General features: G+C 50.6%; 1 protein-coding gene across 3 annotated transcripts in view; it reads right to left on the bottom strand.

Moving 5' to 3' along the window:
* The window catches only part of SH3RF3 (SH3 domain containing ring finger 3), a 162,860-nt gene that overhangs the window by 19,340 nt on the left and 126,218 nt on the right, over nucleotides 1-17,302 (bottom strand). For all 3 annotated transcript variants that reach the window (XR_003037172.2, XM_059891754.1, XM_002691276.5), the window contains one exon: nucleotides 10,289-10,599. Coding sequence is in view for 2 of the 3 variants with exons in the window: in XM_059891754.1 (XP_059747737.1) it covers nucleotides 10,289-10,599 (311 nt within the window). In the remaining variant the exon portion in view is untranslated. The remainder of the gene's footprint in view (nucleotides 1-10,288; nucleotides 10,600-17,302) is intronic.

Below are 17,302 nucleotides of genomic sequence, written 5' to 3' on the forward strand. Positions count from 1 at the left end.
GCATGAGATTCCCTCTCTCCTAGGAAGACCTTCAGGACTGAGTGGCTGGGTTCATGTCTCTAGGAACCACTGGGCTCTCTTCCAGAGCATGTGTATCGTCTTCTACTAATATTCCCACCAGCAGCGACCGGGAGCTCTCTACTCAGCCTAACCCTTTAAATAAATACTAGCTCTGCCTCTCATCTTCACGGAATATGGGCACCCCCACCCCCCTGCCCCCCCCCCCACACACACTCAATAAGGAATAAGGTTTCTACATAAAAACAGGCACAGGTCTTGTAGATAAGCCCTAGCCTTGTTTTCCACACAAGTGGCTTTCTCATGTCACGTGACAGCCTTCTCTGAATGGGCAGAAAACACGAACATAACTTGTGTCCCGTGTGTATGCTCCCAAGGTGACCTCAGCGAGGAGGGGCTCATGACCCATCCTGTGGCCACCAGTCAGCTCTCTCCCCAGCCAGTCCTATCAAAGTGACCATGGTGGTAGGGACAGAGGTGACGTGTGGGCTCAATATCACAGGTGTCCTCCCACCAGCGCTTCCTGGCTGCAGCCACTGCCGACTGCCCAGTCTGCCAGAGACCAGCACTGAGCCCCCAATACGCCCTGCCCTCTGGGCGATGAATGCCCCCTGGCGGCAGGCTGATTAAAAGGGACTACTTCTACCGCAGATGGGGCAGCTTTTAGTTCCCACTGAAAGAGTCACTTATTCTGGACTCATGGCTCCTTCCCCACATACAATGCTTCTGCCAAAACTCCTGTCTATGGACTCAGGGAATACCTTACCCAGCATCACGATACTCCGATACTCTACATAGCAATGCTTCTGGAAAAAAATCAAGCATGACAATGGGCCCCTGTTCGTGGAATTCACTGGTCTCACCCTGCCCCTCACTGTCCACAAGCAGGCAGCCTGACAGAGTGGTGCAGTGACCTCTTGAAGATCCAGTGAGTCTGGATCCAGGAGACCCCTTGGGGCATCTCAGTGTCACCATGCCCTATGCTCAGGGTCATTGGGAAATGACAACAGCCCACCCAGGCAGGACAGCTGATGGCCCAGACCCTTCAGCATGGAGCCCTGAGTCCCCAGATCAGAACCACGGCAGCTGAGTTGCTCGCTGGAGGCAAAGGGGCAACGGAGCGGGTGGTAGGAGAGGCAGTTACAGACACGAGGGCTGTGGTCGGCACAGAGATTTCCTTGTTCTGTTAGGAATGCAGCCGTGTGTGTGTACCTATAAAATACTGTTGATTGTTCACTCTCCCATTCCTCATCACAGAACATCAGCAGTGCTGACTTTACACCTCGGGCTTGCAGTTACAAGACACCATGGAGAAACACGAACATCATGGAGGACTCGCCATCCCCCTGTGGGGATTAGCTCATCCCAGTGGCTCGCAGCACAGTGATCTCACATCAGCAGAAGCAAGCCCCTTCGCTGTCTTTACTCAGAGACGAGGCTGGGTCAGAGTTGGGCTCAGGGCCCAGCTAACAGGGTACACCATGATGGGTGCTTTGTGTGGCAGGTTGGCCAGGCTGTGGGGCCAGTGGTCAGCCCCTCGTCTGGATGCTGTGGGGAAGGTGTGTCCAGATGTGGTCAACTCCACAAGCTGGGGCCTCAGGAAAGCAAGCTCCTTGCAGCATGGGCCTTGATGGCCAGGTGGCTGGTGCCAGCGGTCACGTGCCGAGGGAACAAGCAAGGTTTCCTGGGAAAGACCTTCTGCCTCCAGATAGCATCTTGATCCCCAACCTCTCTCAGCCTGTCGGCACCAAGGTCTTTGGCTTCCAGCCTCCATGATCATCACAGGACCCAGTCCCTCAGATGAGCATTAACCCAGGCCCTGAGGTGCATAAATGTACCTCTCTCTATTCACTCTGCTTCTCTGTGGAACTCTGATTGAACAAACCAATAATGAAGAAAGGCTTTTGTAATCAGCAGAAGACCTTATTCCCATCTTTGTTCGGTCACTCAGGCATGTCCGACTCTTTGTGACCCCATGGACTGTAGCACGCCAGGCTTTCTTCACCATCTTCTGGAGCTTGCTCAAACTCATGTCCATTGAGTCAGTGATGCTATCCAACTATCTCATCCTCTGTCGCCCCCTTCTCCTCCTGGCTTCTATCTTTCCCAGAATTAGGATCTTTTCCAATTAGTCAGCTCTTCGCCGCATGTGGCCAAAATATTGGAGCTTCAGCTTCAGCATCAGTCCTTCCAGTGAATATTCAGAGTTGATTTCCTTTAGGATTGACTGGTTTAATCTCCTTGCAGTCCAAGGGACTCTCAAGAGTCTTCTCCAGCACTATAGTTCGAAAACATCAATTCTTCGGCACTCACCCTTCTTTATGGTCCAACTCTCACCCCCATACATGACTACTGGAAAAACCATAGCTTTAACTAGACAGACCTTTGTCAGCAAATAAATGTCTCTGCTTTTTAATACACTGTCTAGGTTGGTCATAGCTTTTCTTCCAAGGAGCAAAGCGTCTTTTAATTTCATGGCGGCAATCACCAACCGCAGTGATTCTGGAGCCCAAGAAAGTAAGTCTGTCAGTGTTTCTATTGTCTCCCCATCTATTTACCATGAAGTGATGGGACTGGATGGCATGATCTTAGTTTTCTGAATGTTGAGTTTTAAGCCAGCTTTTTCACTTTTTCCCATCTTAGCATTAAACAGAAATTTCCGGGACTTGTCTAAGGTGATAAAAAGCAAAGACATTAGAAGACAGTGGATGCAGCCAGAAACGCAGCCGCAACTGCTAGTCTTACAAAGAGACCATGAAGTGATAACGTTTTCTTTAAATTGACCCATCAGTTCTACTTGAGATATGGTTGGAAAGAGAGTGAATCCTCTAAAAAGATGAATGTGCTTCATTCCCATGCCACAGGCGAACATGTCTTGTAATTTATTAAGATGTGGCCTGGAAGGAAATACGGAGCCCGTAACAGTCAGGCCTGCCCCCACAGTGACCTCGCCCTGGAGGGAAGTGCAGGTCTACAGCTCCTGTCCTGTCCCAAGGTGGGGATGCTGCCCCTGCCTCCACACAGCTGCCCGCATGATGGCGTGTGTAACAAGACGGGAAGGCACTGCAGTTCCTGAGGGCCACCTGCTGGCCCGGTCTCCTGTGGGCACTACCTTTGGTTTATGGGCTGTGCCCAAGTTTTTCTCTTGAACTGATTCCATCAGCTGAGACTCCCTGGGCATGAAGGACTGGAAAAAAAGTCTCCCACGTCTGATGAGGACACAGTGGTCTCAGAAGACAGCACTAGTGCTGGGCTGGAATTCTGTACCAGGTAATTCTAGCTGAGGTTGCATCTCTTGGGCCCATGGCCCACGGCCACTCGGATGTACTTGGATGTCCACCTTTTGTACCATCAGCCAGCTGTCCTGGCTGCCCTGGATGTTCAGGTGTCAAATCTCTGCCATCCTGATTAGTTACAGTAACATTTGCCCTCCTGGGAAACTTCAGTTCAGTTCAGTTCAGTCGCTCAGTCGTGTCCAACTCTTTGTGACCCCATGAATCGCAGCACGCTAGGCCTCCCTGTCCATCACCAACTCCCGGAGTTCACTCAGACTCACGTCCATCCAGTCAGTGATGCCATCCAGCCATCTCATCCTCTGTTGTCCCCTTCTCCTCCTGCCCCCAATCCCTCCCAGCATCAGAGTCTTTTCCAATGAGTCGACTCTTCGCATGAGGTGGCCAAAGTATTGGAGTTTCAGCTTTAGCAGCATTCCTTCCAAAGAAATCCCAGGGCTGATCTCCTTCAGAATGGACTGGTTGGATCTCCTTGCAGTCCAAGGGACTCTCAAGAGTCTTCTCCAACACAACACTTCAAAAGCATCAATTCTTTAGCGCTCAGCTTTCTTCACAGGCCAACTCTCACATCCATACATGACCACTGGAAAAACCATAGACTTGACTAGACGGAGTCACAAATTCTTTTCCATTTGTAGAGTTTATTGCTATTTTAAAAATGAATTTGGGGGACTTCTCTTGTGGTCCAGTGGTTGAGAATCTGCCTGCCAATCCAAGGGACACAGGTTCAATCCCTGGCCTGGAAGGATCCCACATGCCCTGGGGCAATTAAGCCCATTTGCCACAACTACTGAAGCCCGAACACCTAGAGGCCCGTGCTCTGCAATGAGAAGTCACCACAACGAGAAGCCTGAGCACCACAACGGAGAGTAGCTCCCACCCACAGCAACTAGAGAAAGCCCGAAGCAACAAAGGCCCAGCACAGCCAAAAAAAAAAAAAAACTTCAACACTCTGAAAAAATGAATTTTGGTTTAATGTTTTGCAGCAAAAACCCAACTTCTGACTGGAATAGTTTTCTTGGGTGTCATCCATCCTTCAGGCTAAATGTCAGGTGTGAAACTAAGACCTTAAAAACCCCTTTACACCCGTGTTTCTTGGTGGCACAGGAAATGGAGCCTCCAGTGTGGAGATGAACAAGTACTGTTTCACAAACAGAATGCCAACCGGCCCAGGTTCATTTCAAGTAGGCAGCATCTCTTGGTTTGGCAACGTTAGGTGTCCTTTTTCTGAAACTGCAAAATCAAATCCCCTTTTAATCTTTCCTCAGGAGCCTCAGGAATAGAAGCTGTGCATCTATATCTAACCCACGATTCTTATGGGATCTGGCCTTCAGTGAACTGTCAGATACCTAATAATGGTTCCTAATACTTTCGTCCAAATACCTATGCTAAGCATGTATGTAAGGAGATCAAGCCAGTCAGTTCTAAAGGAAATCAACCCTGAATATTCATTGGAAGGACCGATGCTGAAGCTGAAACTCCAGTACTTAGGCCACCTGATGTGAAGAGCCGACTCATGGGAAAAGACCCTGATGTTGGGAAAGATTGAAAGCAAGAGAAGGGGACGACAGAGGATGAGATGGTTGGATGGCATCACTGGCTCAATGGACATGAATCTGAGCAAACTCTGGGAGATAGTGAAGGACAGAGAGGCCTGATATGCTGCAGTCCATGGGGTTGCAAAGAGCCAGATACGACTGAGTGACGGAACAACAAAGCACGAATGAGCACTTCCTCCTTCCAAACCCCATGGTGGCAGATGCCATGCTGCTACCTCACTGATGCAGGAATCAAGCAGGGGAAGCCCCTGGAGCCCCTACGGGGGCAGTGATGTGAGACTCCACCCCTTTCACACACATCCATTCATCTGGGCCCTCCTTCTCCAAATTCAAGCTCCACTCGCTGTGTAGTAAGTAGTTTTGGCTCCTGCCCGCCACCCTGATGTCCTGGGCACCCAGCAGGAGAAGCTGACCAACAGGCCCGAGGAGAGGGCATGGGCACTGGCTGAGCACCAAGGCCTGGCCTTACTCCTGGGGGTTACCAGATGCCTGGCCTTGGCCCCACAGGTGTGCATCACGCCCTGAAAGCTCACCAGCACTACACAGAGCTGAGGCCCAGAAGTTGGTGGACTGAGGCTCAGCCCAGGACAAGGGCCAGGGGCCTCAGAGGGAGGCCTGGAGGTTGGCCAGGCTCTCCCTGGAGGTCCCAGGCTGCCTCTGAGCTCTCCACAGACCAGAGGGGCCTGGACTGTCCTACTCAGGGTCTACAACCTACCCATGTCACCAGGGGAGGAACGCTCTGATGGCACGTTCTCTCCAATAGTAAGTTGCCTGTAAAGCCTCACTGTTCTGACAGCGGGGATGTGTGCTTTCAGGATGGGCTCACTGTCTGCCCGAGGACCACTCACCTGCCTCACGCCAGCCCGCCTCCTCCCACCAGCAGTCCAGCTGTAGGGAGCCAAGGTGAAGGGCTGAGGTCATGAGGCCTCCAGAGGCCTGGGGCAGTCAGCAAAGGGCCCTCCGCCCGCCAGGGCACCAACTCCAGCACCGCAGCAGGCAGGACTGCCCAGCATGCATGTCCCAGGGAGGACGCAGGTCTCCATGGCCCGTAGGGGCCAGATGAACGCCAGACTCCTCAGCGACTCATTCGTGGGGTGGACAGGGTTCCTGAAGCCCTTGAGAATGTGCCTCCTGGGCTGTGTCCTCAGTGAGTTTCCTGCGTAATTGAGCCCCACTGGGGATGCAGCACTGATCGAGAGCAAGGTGTGGGCCTATCCTCCCCGCAGAGGTCAGTGTGATGTTGGGGCCTGCAGGGGATGCCAGTCCTGGTGAGGTCAGACCCAGTCCACTCCCCCACTGGGTATGATGTCTGCAGGATGCCTCCCCGTGTCCTGCTGGTGGGGCTGGCAGGGCTAGGGGCACTGGAACAGAAAGCCAGGGCCTGTCTTGAAAATGAAAACACTTTGGCAACAACCGATACACTGGTTACAGAGCCGACAAAACCCTCCTCCTAATCTACATCTTAGAAACAGCACGGGCAGCGGCTTGCTTGGCGCATGGATGCCCAATGGGGGAAATAAATTCACAAACCAGTGGTTCTTCACTTTAGGAAAAGGTGCCTGGTTGTTTAAGAGCTTCAACTTTGGGGCTTCCCTTGGTGGCTCAGTGGTAAAGAATCTGCCTGCCAATGCATGATACTCATGTTCCATCTCTGGTCTGGGAAGACTCTACACGTCAAGAGCAACTAAGCCTGTGTGCACAACCATGGAGCCTGTGCTCTAGAGCCAGGGAATCGCAACTACTGAGCACACGTGCCACAAGCACTGAAGCCTGAATACCCTGGAGCCTGTCCTCTGCCGCAAGAGAAGCCACTGCAATGAGAAGCCTGCACACCACAACTAGAGAGAAGCCCCCATTCACTGCAACTAGCCCATGCAGCAACGAAGACCCAGCACAGCCAAAAATAAAAAATCTTTAAAAAAAAAAGTCCAGGGACAATTCCTAAAAAAAAAAAAGCCTCATCTTCAAGATTTCTTCAGATTGTACATTCCTGAGTTTTCATTAAACATGTCATTGTATCCCTCCCATCATGTGTGGTGTACTTGGTCGCTCAGTTTTGTTCAACTCTTTGAGACCTCATGGACTGTAGCCTGCCAGGCTCCTCTGTCCATGGGGATTCTCTAGGCAAGAATACTAGAGTGGGTTGCCGTGCCCTCCTCCTCCCAACCCAGGGATCGAACCCAGGTCTCCCGCTTTGCAGGCGGATTCTTTACCATCTGAGCCACCAGGGAAGCCGAAGAATATTGGAGTGGCTAGCCTATCCCTCAGAGGATCTTCCCGACCCAGGAATCGAACCTGGGTCTCCTACATTGCAGGAGGATTCTTTACCAGCTGAGTTACCAGGGAAGCCCCCCTCACATCATATATACACACAATTTTAATCCGGGGCTGTGGTTAATAAAGGACAGTTCACCTGCAAACTGGTCCCTATACCATGAGGTCCCTACAGTAAGCAGGCCCACCTGCTCTGCCCTGGTCATTGGCCCAACCACGGAACCATGTGAAGTCGTTCAGTCGTGTCCGACTCTTTGTGACCCCATGGACTACAACCTACCAGGCTCCTCTGTCCATGGGATTATATAGGCAAGAATATTGGAATGGGTTGCCATTTCCTTCTCCAGAGGATCTTCTGACCCAGGGATGGAACCCTGGTCTCCCACATTGCAGGCAGAAGCTTTAACGTCTGAGCCACCAGGAAAGCCACTGGCCTCCATCAGCCCAAACCCACCCCCAAAGGCTTAGCCCACGGAGGCCACACCTTCTGCGTGGTTTTGGTCAGATGGTTCACTCTCATGGGACCCCTTCTGGCTGTATTTGAGTCATGTACAACCAGAAGGCAGATGCCCCAGGCTCACAGTCCCCTCTTCTGGGCTGACCTCAGGACCTCCTGCCAGCAGTTACCCTAGACTTCTTGCCCTCCAAGTCCTGCACGAGCCAAAAACATCAGCAGTCACGGTCTCATGGGGAGGGGAGGCTACCACAAGTCAGTGGACTAGGGCCAGACAGCCTGGAGACCAGAGTGCTCAGCCTGGCCCCACAGCCAGTGCTCTGTGATCCTAGGCAAGTGCCTCAGCATCTCTGAACCTAGGAGGGTCATCAAGAATGAACAGTTTAATGTGAAGATCTTGGGAAGTTCTTTCCGGTTCCCAGACTCTATTACTCTGTGAAAAGGAAATACCAGGGGAAACATCAAGGAAATACCCCTCATCAACCAGGGGAAAGTTAACTTTATTCTGGCCCATAAAGTAAAGAATTTTCTACAAGTCATGCGGGGGGAACTTTACCGGCAGTTTTTCCAACTCTCTTCAATCAACAAACATCACCAGATGCCCGCTATGCATGAGGCACCTCCAGGGTCAGTCAGGGCTCTGAGGTTTCTGAAGTAAGTTTTAAATCAGGACTTAGCACAAATAGCAACCAACCCCCACACATGCTGACCCTCCTGTGTGCTGGGCCTGCCGACCCGCTGCGTGTCCTGTTCCGTCTAAAAATACATTGGTCCAAATCCACTAAGCTGGTCTCGTGACTCCTGAGGGTCCTTTCAAACATGGGTCACCAGAAGGACCCTCAGCATGCTGGGGCCACAGACAGTGCTGGCCGGAGCCAGCAGTCAACCTTGGAGTGGATGCAGGGGAGGGGGGCACGTGAGCGCCCCTGGTCAGGTCTGACCCCCTTGCTTCTCCCACCTGGGGCCTCCCGGCGGCTCTTGGGCTGCTTCCGCTGGCTACTTTCTTTGGCCTTTGCTCAGCTGAGGCTGCCAGGAGGCCTCCTCTGACTGACAGGCGTTCTGCTCCCCGTTCTCACCACCCTCTGGGGTCTAGGCAGACAGCCTCACCATCTGGATCAGGTGTTGCCCCCAAGGGACCAGAGAGCATGCTGTCTACTTGAGGGGCATGCTCAAATCAAAGCTGGTTTCATACTGAAGGGTCTGAAAACATCCACAGGGACCTCCCTGGTGGTCCAGCAGATAAGACTCCACACTCCCAATGCAGGGGGCCTGGGATCCATCCCTGATCAGGGAACTAGATCCCTCCCACATGCCACAGTGGAGATCGAAGATCCTGAGTGCCGCAACTAAGATCCCTCAAAGCCATAAATATGTGAATGAAGTGCAAATCGCTCAGTCATGTCCAACTCTATGCAACCTCATGGATTGTATAGTCCATGGAATCCTCCAGGCCAGAATACTGGAGTGGGTAGCCTTTCCCTTCTCCAGGGGCTCTTCCCTGGAGAGAACCCAGGTCTCCCATATTGTAGGTGGATTCTTTACCAGCTGAGCCATAAGGGAAGCCCCTAAAGTGAAAGCTCATTCAGTTGTATCCCAGTCTTTGGGACCCCATGGACTGCAGCCTGCCAGGCTCCTCTGTCCAAGGAATTCTCTAGGCCAGAATATTGGAGTGAGTAGCCGTTCTCTTCTCCAGGGGAATCTTTTCAACCCAGGGACTGAACTCAGGTCTCCCACTCTCTCCACATTGCAGGAGAATTCTTTACCATCTGAGCCACAAGGGCAGCGCAAGTATGTGAATAAGTATTTTTAAAAAGCGTGCACCAGAGAGAGAAAGAAAAAAAAAAAACACCCCAGGCTGTAGCAGAGCCAACAGCATGAGAAAAAGCCACCTGGACAGCGAGGCCAATAAAGGGAGTGACCCCTGCTGGGGATTGGGCCCGCTGTCCAGCACAGCCTGGGCAGCACAATGGCCTGACCACTGGACACGTCTCACTTGCCCTGAAAGACCAAAAGTGAAGAAAGGTAAAATGGCTCATCAACGATTTTTTTATACAGATCCCATGCTGAAATGACAACATTTTTGGATATTGGGTCTAGTAGATTACACCATTAAAATGAATTTCACTTTTTATCTTATTTTTAACTTTCCACAATGTGGCTACAGGAAGACTGCAAATTACACGTGTGGTCTGAATTATAGTTCCATCTGCGGCACTGACATAGAAATCTGGACTCCCGTCTTGGCTCAGCTGACCGCTAGCTGATGGTGACTGAAGCCAGCTCCCCAGACTCAGTTTCTTTCTGAAATAAGCCCACTTTCCTCACTGCTGGGGAAGAGCTGAGGGCCAGCCACACCGACGAGGAGGCCGGCACCCGAGCCTGGCCTGTGCCCCGCGCTGCCCTAGTGTGCGCTGCCCATGGACAGAACACTGAGGGGAGGATGGCAACTGCTCACATGCACGAGAGGTCTGTGGACATGTTATTAGACGTCCTGACACCTGGCAGTAAGTGTCTAATCCCAGCAGAGCGAGTAGTTCACCGCGACTTTCCCGCAGAAGGAACTGAAGCGTCTTGAGGAGGGGGTGTTTTTTTTTTTTTTTTTTTGATGTACATGAGCACGCTGGGCTTGGCTAGCCCTCCCCAAATGGTGTCTGATGCCAAAGAAGTAGGACCACCCACTTGGCACTTACCTTCTCGTTTTTCCTCTCATCTGGTCTGCCTCCCGCGCTGGTGGGGCTGGATGCGGTCAAGCCACTGGCGGGGCCCCCTCCGGCCTCCCCGTTAAGGTTGGCGGCGCTGACGTTGGGAGGGGTGACGGCTGAGGCTGCCGAGGCGAGCGGGATGGCCGGCCGGGGGCACTGCGTCACTGGCTGGGGGCTGTGCTGCGGGGACCCCAAGGCGGGGGGCCTGAGGCCGGCGGGCAGGCGAGACGGGGAGTTCTGAGTGCGCAGGGGCGACACCGTAGCGGTCGGCCGGCCCTGGACCTGGGCCGGGTGGGCAGCTAGGAGAGAGGGGTGGAGAGGGCGGGGGAAGGTCATTCTGCAGCCGGCAATCCCTCCTGCCCACAAACCTCTGCCGACCTCCTCGCCTTGGCCCTTCCCAGGTTCCTACAGTCTGAACTGCAGTTGTCTGCCGGTGATGAACCAGTATACTCTGGTTTTACAAACATCCTGTTCAACCCTTCTAGACTTGAAGCCCCTAGTGAAATGAAATGTTTCCTGCTTTAAGCTCTACCAGTAAACAGCCTTTTCCAAATGCACATTTCTGAGCCCAGGTGAAACAAAGCCAGCTATTTGGAAGCCATCAGCTGCTTCCTCTCCTGTAAGCACTGAGGAGCTGGGGGGATGTGAGAGGCGGCCACACCGTTACATTCGCCTTCTTTGACGGTGAACAAGGAATTAGTCTGTGAACAATAAAGAAAGCAGGATTGGCCCCAGATAGCTATGTGCATATGAAAGAAATGATTTCAGCAAGCCTGGACGCTTGAATTTTCCCATACATAGAGGATCACTAAATCTCTTCATGTGAGAGATATAGTTTTCTCTTAATTAACCGTAATATTTTAATATTTAGATTACCTGCCTCTCCCTGCAAACTCGTATGTAGCCTGCCTCCTCCCCTACCTCGTCAAAGCACTCTTGGGGTCACCTGAGATGCTGTCTCCTGGGCTTGAGTCCTAACATTCCTACTGAATAAAACCTAACTCTCAGCTTTTAGGTTGTGCGTATTTTTTTTAGTGGACACTGTGGAGGAGCCTGGAAGAAGCCTGGGGAGGCCCTGGGTTACCAGGCACCACTGAATGTGAGGGGATCTCTGGACAGTGTGGCTGGGCGGTCTCCACCTGGAACTGGAAGTTACGGCCCAGCCCCTGGCTCCCATACCCAGTGGTCGAGCTGGCTAAGCACCAGCCACGATCACTGATGAAGGCTCACCATCCACCTCCCTACCCCAGTGTAAGCTCTGCGTGGTGGGACCTTCACGTTTCATTCACTAACATGTTCCAAACAGCTGGAATGATGCCTGGCACATAGTAAGCACTGAATAAAATTGTTTCAGAATATTTGTGTCTGAGAAAAGAGAACTCGGCTAAAACACCTGTACAGATTTCACAGAACTAAACCACTGGAGAAGAAACGAACATTTCCAAAGAGAGGTGGGGCTCACTCCACAGCTGGTACGAGGGTTAGAGTCCATGGGCCCTCAGTCGCCCACCTGGCAGGACCCAAATGTGCGCCTGTTACCGCCTAAGCCTGCTGGTCTGCGACACCACAGTAGATGTGGGCTGCTGGAGGAAAGACTGTGGACATGCCATTGCTCTCAGTCTGCCCCCCACTTCTCTAACCCATCATCTCAGTAACTCTGGGCCCCTGAATCCTGCCGGCTCTCACAGGTCCACTCCGCCTCCCAGGACTGGGTTCAGTGGGCGCTTTACATAAAGCAAGTGAGTGAAAGATGATCTGCTTATTGTCACCTCTGTCCTTCCCTCACTCTCAGGCCATCATGTCCTGTCACATGGAGGAGCAGATGCTGGAAAGTCCACAACTTCAGGGCCATCTCTGTCTGGACACAACCCTTCAGCCTCCAAGCCCAGGGCATGCACTCAGTTTCTCCTGTCCGTCATTCTGCCCCCTCCTGTAGCTAACCCCGCCCTCAGGCCAGCTAGACTCACCTCCAAGTCCAGGTGGAGCTCCATTCCCTCCCCTACTCCAGGAGGGGTCTCAGTACAGAGCATGCCCAAGAAGGGCTCAATACTGACCACCCCTAGGAGGGGGCTCAGTAATGACCACCCCCAGCAAGGGGTTCAGTACTGACCACCCTCAGCATGGCCTTCGTCCTTAGACGTCCTCAAGGGGCTGCCTGTCGGTCTTCTGCAGGAGGTGAGAGTCAGCCAACACCATCAGCTTCATCCCGGAGCCCAGGAGGCCAGCACGTCAACTCTTTTGTGTCCTTTTGTTTACATCCACACAATTGCTTCTTGAAGTATCAGAATTAACCATGCTCTCTGTGACGAGAACAAGGGGCAGGAGTCCCACATGATTCATTCTTCCAGGAGTCTCAACTCACTTCCATACCAGAAACACCGCTTCTCACCCCATTCTTCCATCATGTTATCTGGACAAGAGCAACTGTGACTCCTCTCTCATCAAATTAATGGACACTTTTATGTTTTCAGAAAAAGTACTTATTGATCCAGTCATATGTCTTCACACCAATACCACACTGATGACTGCGGCTTTATCAGTCCAGTTCAGTTCAGTCACTCAGTCGTGTCTGACTCTTTGCGACCCCATGGACTGCAAAATACAAGGTTTCCCTGTTTATCACCAACTCCCGGAGCTTACTCAAACTCATGTCCATCAAGTCAGTGTCATTCTCTGTCATCTGCTTTTCCTCCTGCCTTCAATCTTTCCCAGCATCAGGGTCTTTTCCCATGAGTCGGCTCTTCATATCAGGTGGCCAAAGTATTAGAGTTTCAGTTTCAGCATCAGTCCTTCCAATGAATATTCAGGACTAATTTCCTTTAGGATGGAAAGGGACTCTCAAGAGTCTTCTCCAACACCACAGTTCAAAAGCATCAATTCTTCAGCACTCACCTTTCTTTATAGTCCAACTCTCACATCCATACATGACCACTGGAAAAACCATAGCTTTGACTAGATGGACCTTTGTTGGCAAAGCAGTGTCTTTACTTTTTAATATGCTGTCTATGTTGGTCATAGTTTTTCTTCCAAGGAGCAAGCATCTTTTAATTTCATGGCTGAAGTCACCATCTGCAGTGATTTTGTAGCCCCCCAAATAAAGTCTGTTGCTGTTTCCATTGTTCTCCCATCTATTTGCCATGAAGTGATGGGACTGTATGCCATGATCTTTTCTGAATGTTGAATTTTAAGCAAACTTTTTCACTCTCCTCTTTCACTTTCATCAAGAGGCTCTTTAGTTCCTCTTTGCTTTCTGCCATAAGGGTGGTGTCATCTGCGTATTTGAGGTTATTGCTATTTCTCCTGGCAATCTTGATTCCAGCTTATGCTTCATCCAGTCCAGCATTTCTCATGATGTACTCTGCATATAAGTTAAAAAAGCAGGGTGACAATATACAGCCTTGATGTACTCCTTTTTCTATTTGGAACCAGTCTGTTGTTCCATGTCCAGTTCTAACTTGCTTCTTGACCTGCATACAGATTTCTCAGGAGGCAAGTCAGGTGGTCTGGTATTCCCATCTCTTGAAAAATTTTCCACAGTTTGTTGTGATCCACATAGTCAAAGGCTTTGGCATAGTCAATAAAGCAGAGTTAGATGTTTTTCTGGAACTCTTTTGCTTCTTCAATGATCCAACAGATGTTGGCAATTTGATCTCTGGTTCTTCTGGCTTTTCTGAATCCAGCTTGAACATCTGGAAGTTCATAGTGCACATACTGTTGAAGCCTGGCATGAAGAAATGCGGCTTTACAATGTGTCTTAAAATCAGTGTTAGCTTTCAACTTGTTTTTTTGACCAAGGTCCTCTGCATGCCTATATGAATCTAGGTAGCAGATTTTCAGGCTGTACCAAAAAATTGGGTTAGATCTTGATTGGCACTCCACTGACTCCATAGGTCAGTTTTTGGAGAATAAACACCTTAACAACATTAAGTTTTCTTACTCCTAAATAAAGTATATCTCTGTAAATATTTAAGACTTCCTTAATTTCTTTCTTTAATTTCCAATATTTTGGAGCGTTCAAGTCTTATTCATCTTTTATCAGATTTAATCCTAAGTAATTTATGTTTTTAATGCTATCAAAATTGGTATCATTTTTAAAATGCCCATTTCCAAAAATCATTCCTGGCATAGAGAAACAAAATTGACTTTTGTATGTTGACCTTGTGTTCTGTAACCTTTGTGTAGATGCCTGTTTCCACCTGGTATGTTTTTCCTTCTTTCTAAAGACTACTGTTTGACATTTTTCATGGTGTGTGATGACATCTTTTTAACTTCACTGTGTCTGAATAATTCTTTATTTTGCTTTCATTTATGAGAGACATTTGTTGGGTGTAGAATCCTAACTTGACAGATGCATTTCCTTTCGGGACTTGTTAGGTTTTCCACTGTCTTCTCACTTGTAGTGTTCCTGACAAGAAATCTACTGTCGCCCTTATTTTTTTCCTACACTATGTATCTTTTCTTTATTGCGACTTTCAAGGTTGTCTTCATCACAGATTTTGAACAATTTGATCATACTTTGCCTTGTTGTAGTTTTCTTCATGTTCCTTGTGCTTGGGAGTCCCTGAGTGTCACTGATCCATGAGTTTACAGCTTTTATCAAATTTAGAACAATTTTGGTCATTATTTATTGAACGCATTTTTCTGTCCCACCCTTGTCTCCTTTACTTTAGGGACTTCAATTAAAAATATATTTGGCAACTTGAAATTGTCCTGCTGCTCACTGATGCTCTGTTCATTTTAAAAAATTCTCTTGTCTCTTTGTTTCATAGTTTCTACTGCTAGATCTTCAAGTTCACTACTATTTTCTAAGCAATGTCTAATCTGCCATTAATGCCATCCAGTGTGTATTCTTGATCTCACACTGTGTAGTTATTTTTAGAAGCTTGATTTCAGTCTTTAAAGTATCTTCCATGTTTCTACTTACCTTTTTGAGCATATGAAATACAATTATGACATCTTTTTTAGCATCTTTGTTCTGGGTCAGCTTTGATGACTGGTTGGTTGATCTCATCTCTGTGGGGCGTGTTCTCCCTGCTCTTCTGCATGCCTGGTGCTTCATTATTGCCATCAGACACAGGTGGGCGGGGTGCGGCTGCCCCAGCCAGGTGAGCTCCTCTGCACGGTGGCTGGTGTCCTGGGAGCCGGCTGGTGGGAACAGGCACTTCCCAGCAGAGTCCTTGTGCTCTTGGCCCACATGGTCCCTCACATGCCTGCCCATCAGTTCTCAGTGTCCTGAGCCAGGGACACTGCACACTCTGGAGCTCGGTCATCCAGACCCTCATCTCCATACCCCCACCCAGGGAGCCTTCTGGACTGGCCCCATGCTCTCCCTGTGCTGACACCTGGCCTTCTCCCCAGGAGGTGAGCTAGGACCTTCCTCTGTGTTCTCATCTCTCATGGATCACCATCCTTGGTCTTCTAGTATCCAGTGTCTCACAACCACTGTTTTATATATTCCTTGTTTTTTTCAGTTGTTTCCGGTGGGAGGGTAAATCCTGACCTCATTGCTTTATCTTGGCCATAAGCAGAAATCTAGCTTTCTCCTTACATATAAAAATCTGGTTATATCTATTATTTTAAATCCTCTTAGGAGCCCTGCTGCCCACAGAATAAAAACTGACGTTCCTTGACCCAGTGGAAGAGAAACAGCCCGATCTGCTCCCCTCAGCTTTGTCACAGGCCTCACAGCCGCCAACACGCCTGCCCTCTGGGGCTCAGAGCCTCCCTCGTGCTCCACCATTGCACGCTCTGCTCTGAGCTTTAGACCTAACGTCCACCTTGCCTCTGCAGAGAAACTGTCACCAACACTCTGCTCCTCCTTCCCACCTCTGTCTCAGTCACACTAAAACAGTCAGAATCACTCTAAGCACAAACTGTGGTCCTGCTCATCTCCATGCCTTCGTGGCCGGAATTCCCCATCTGTTTGGTCCACTCGGGTACTTCTGTCTGTCCTTTAGGAACCAAGGCAGCATCACATCCTCCTGGAGATGGTCCACAGCCCCCTCCGCAGTCACCCCCTCCTTCCCCCTTGGTCTGAGGGGTCGAGGGGGGTCCACCCCCACTGCTCCCTATACCTTCACACCCCCCAAGCCTCCACCCAGTGCTTTTCAAACTCCACTGTAACCTGGGTCTCCTCATCTTCCTCTCTAAGGTGGGGGATAGAAATGGGTCCAGACCCCAGCAGAGCCCTCGTGCACCCAGCTCTCTCCCAGTGCATTTTGCTGATAAATGATTGGCCATGTGAGGCCCTTGCCCTCTGGGCACCACGGCCAAGGCAACCAGGCCTTTGTCCATGACTGTGGTTTGGTCTGAGGACACTAACAAGGATCTCCCAGGTGCCAGAGCTGGGGTTTGCTGAGATGGGGCAGTCACTGCAGTGAGCGATCCCCTGCCTGTGCACACTGTCAGGAGTGTGTTCTTGCTTTCCAGACACAGAAGGAAGTGGAAAATGCTGTGGGGACTCCAGATACCTAATTACCGCTATGATGGGGGCATCCTGTATCCTGGCTGTGGCACATGAGTTGGGGACCAGCCCTGGGCTGGAACACACCCAGCATGCCATTAAACCATCCTGTGCCTCACTCTCCCACACGTGAATTAAACAGATGGAAGAGCATGCCTGTTACCCATGCTGGTTACCATGGTGATTGAGGACCGAGAGAGTGTTGTTCTGCTCTGGCTTGCCGATTTCTTTGATTCTGCTGTTATTCCATTCCATAAATGAGATGGGCAGGTCATATTCCTCCTTGAACTGGTGGGTTCCTGACATGGTGGAGTGTGGACAGGCCATCATAGGGCACTTGGTGCAGAGCTGGGTGGCTGGGATGGATGTACACTCTGTGAGAGGCAGGCCTGCCGTGGCTCTCAGCATCATGGAGCACAGAGCAGGCTGGGGAATGGATGAGGGGGTCACAAGCAGGAGGCCCTGCCTGGGAGCTCCAGGCCCAGGAGACCAGCACCTCAGTGCATGTCTCCCCAGCCGTGCAGCAGTGGGTGGGCACT

Source organism: Bos taurus, chromosome 11, assembly GCF_002263795.3.
Source record: "Bos taurus isolate L1 Dominette 01449 registration number 42190680 breed Hereford chromosome 11, ARS-UCD2.0, whole genome shotgun sequence".
Lineage (NCBI taxonomy): Eukaryota > Metazoa > Chordata > Mammalia > Artiodactyla > Bovidae > Bos > Bos taurus.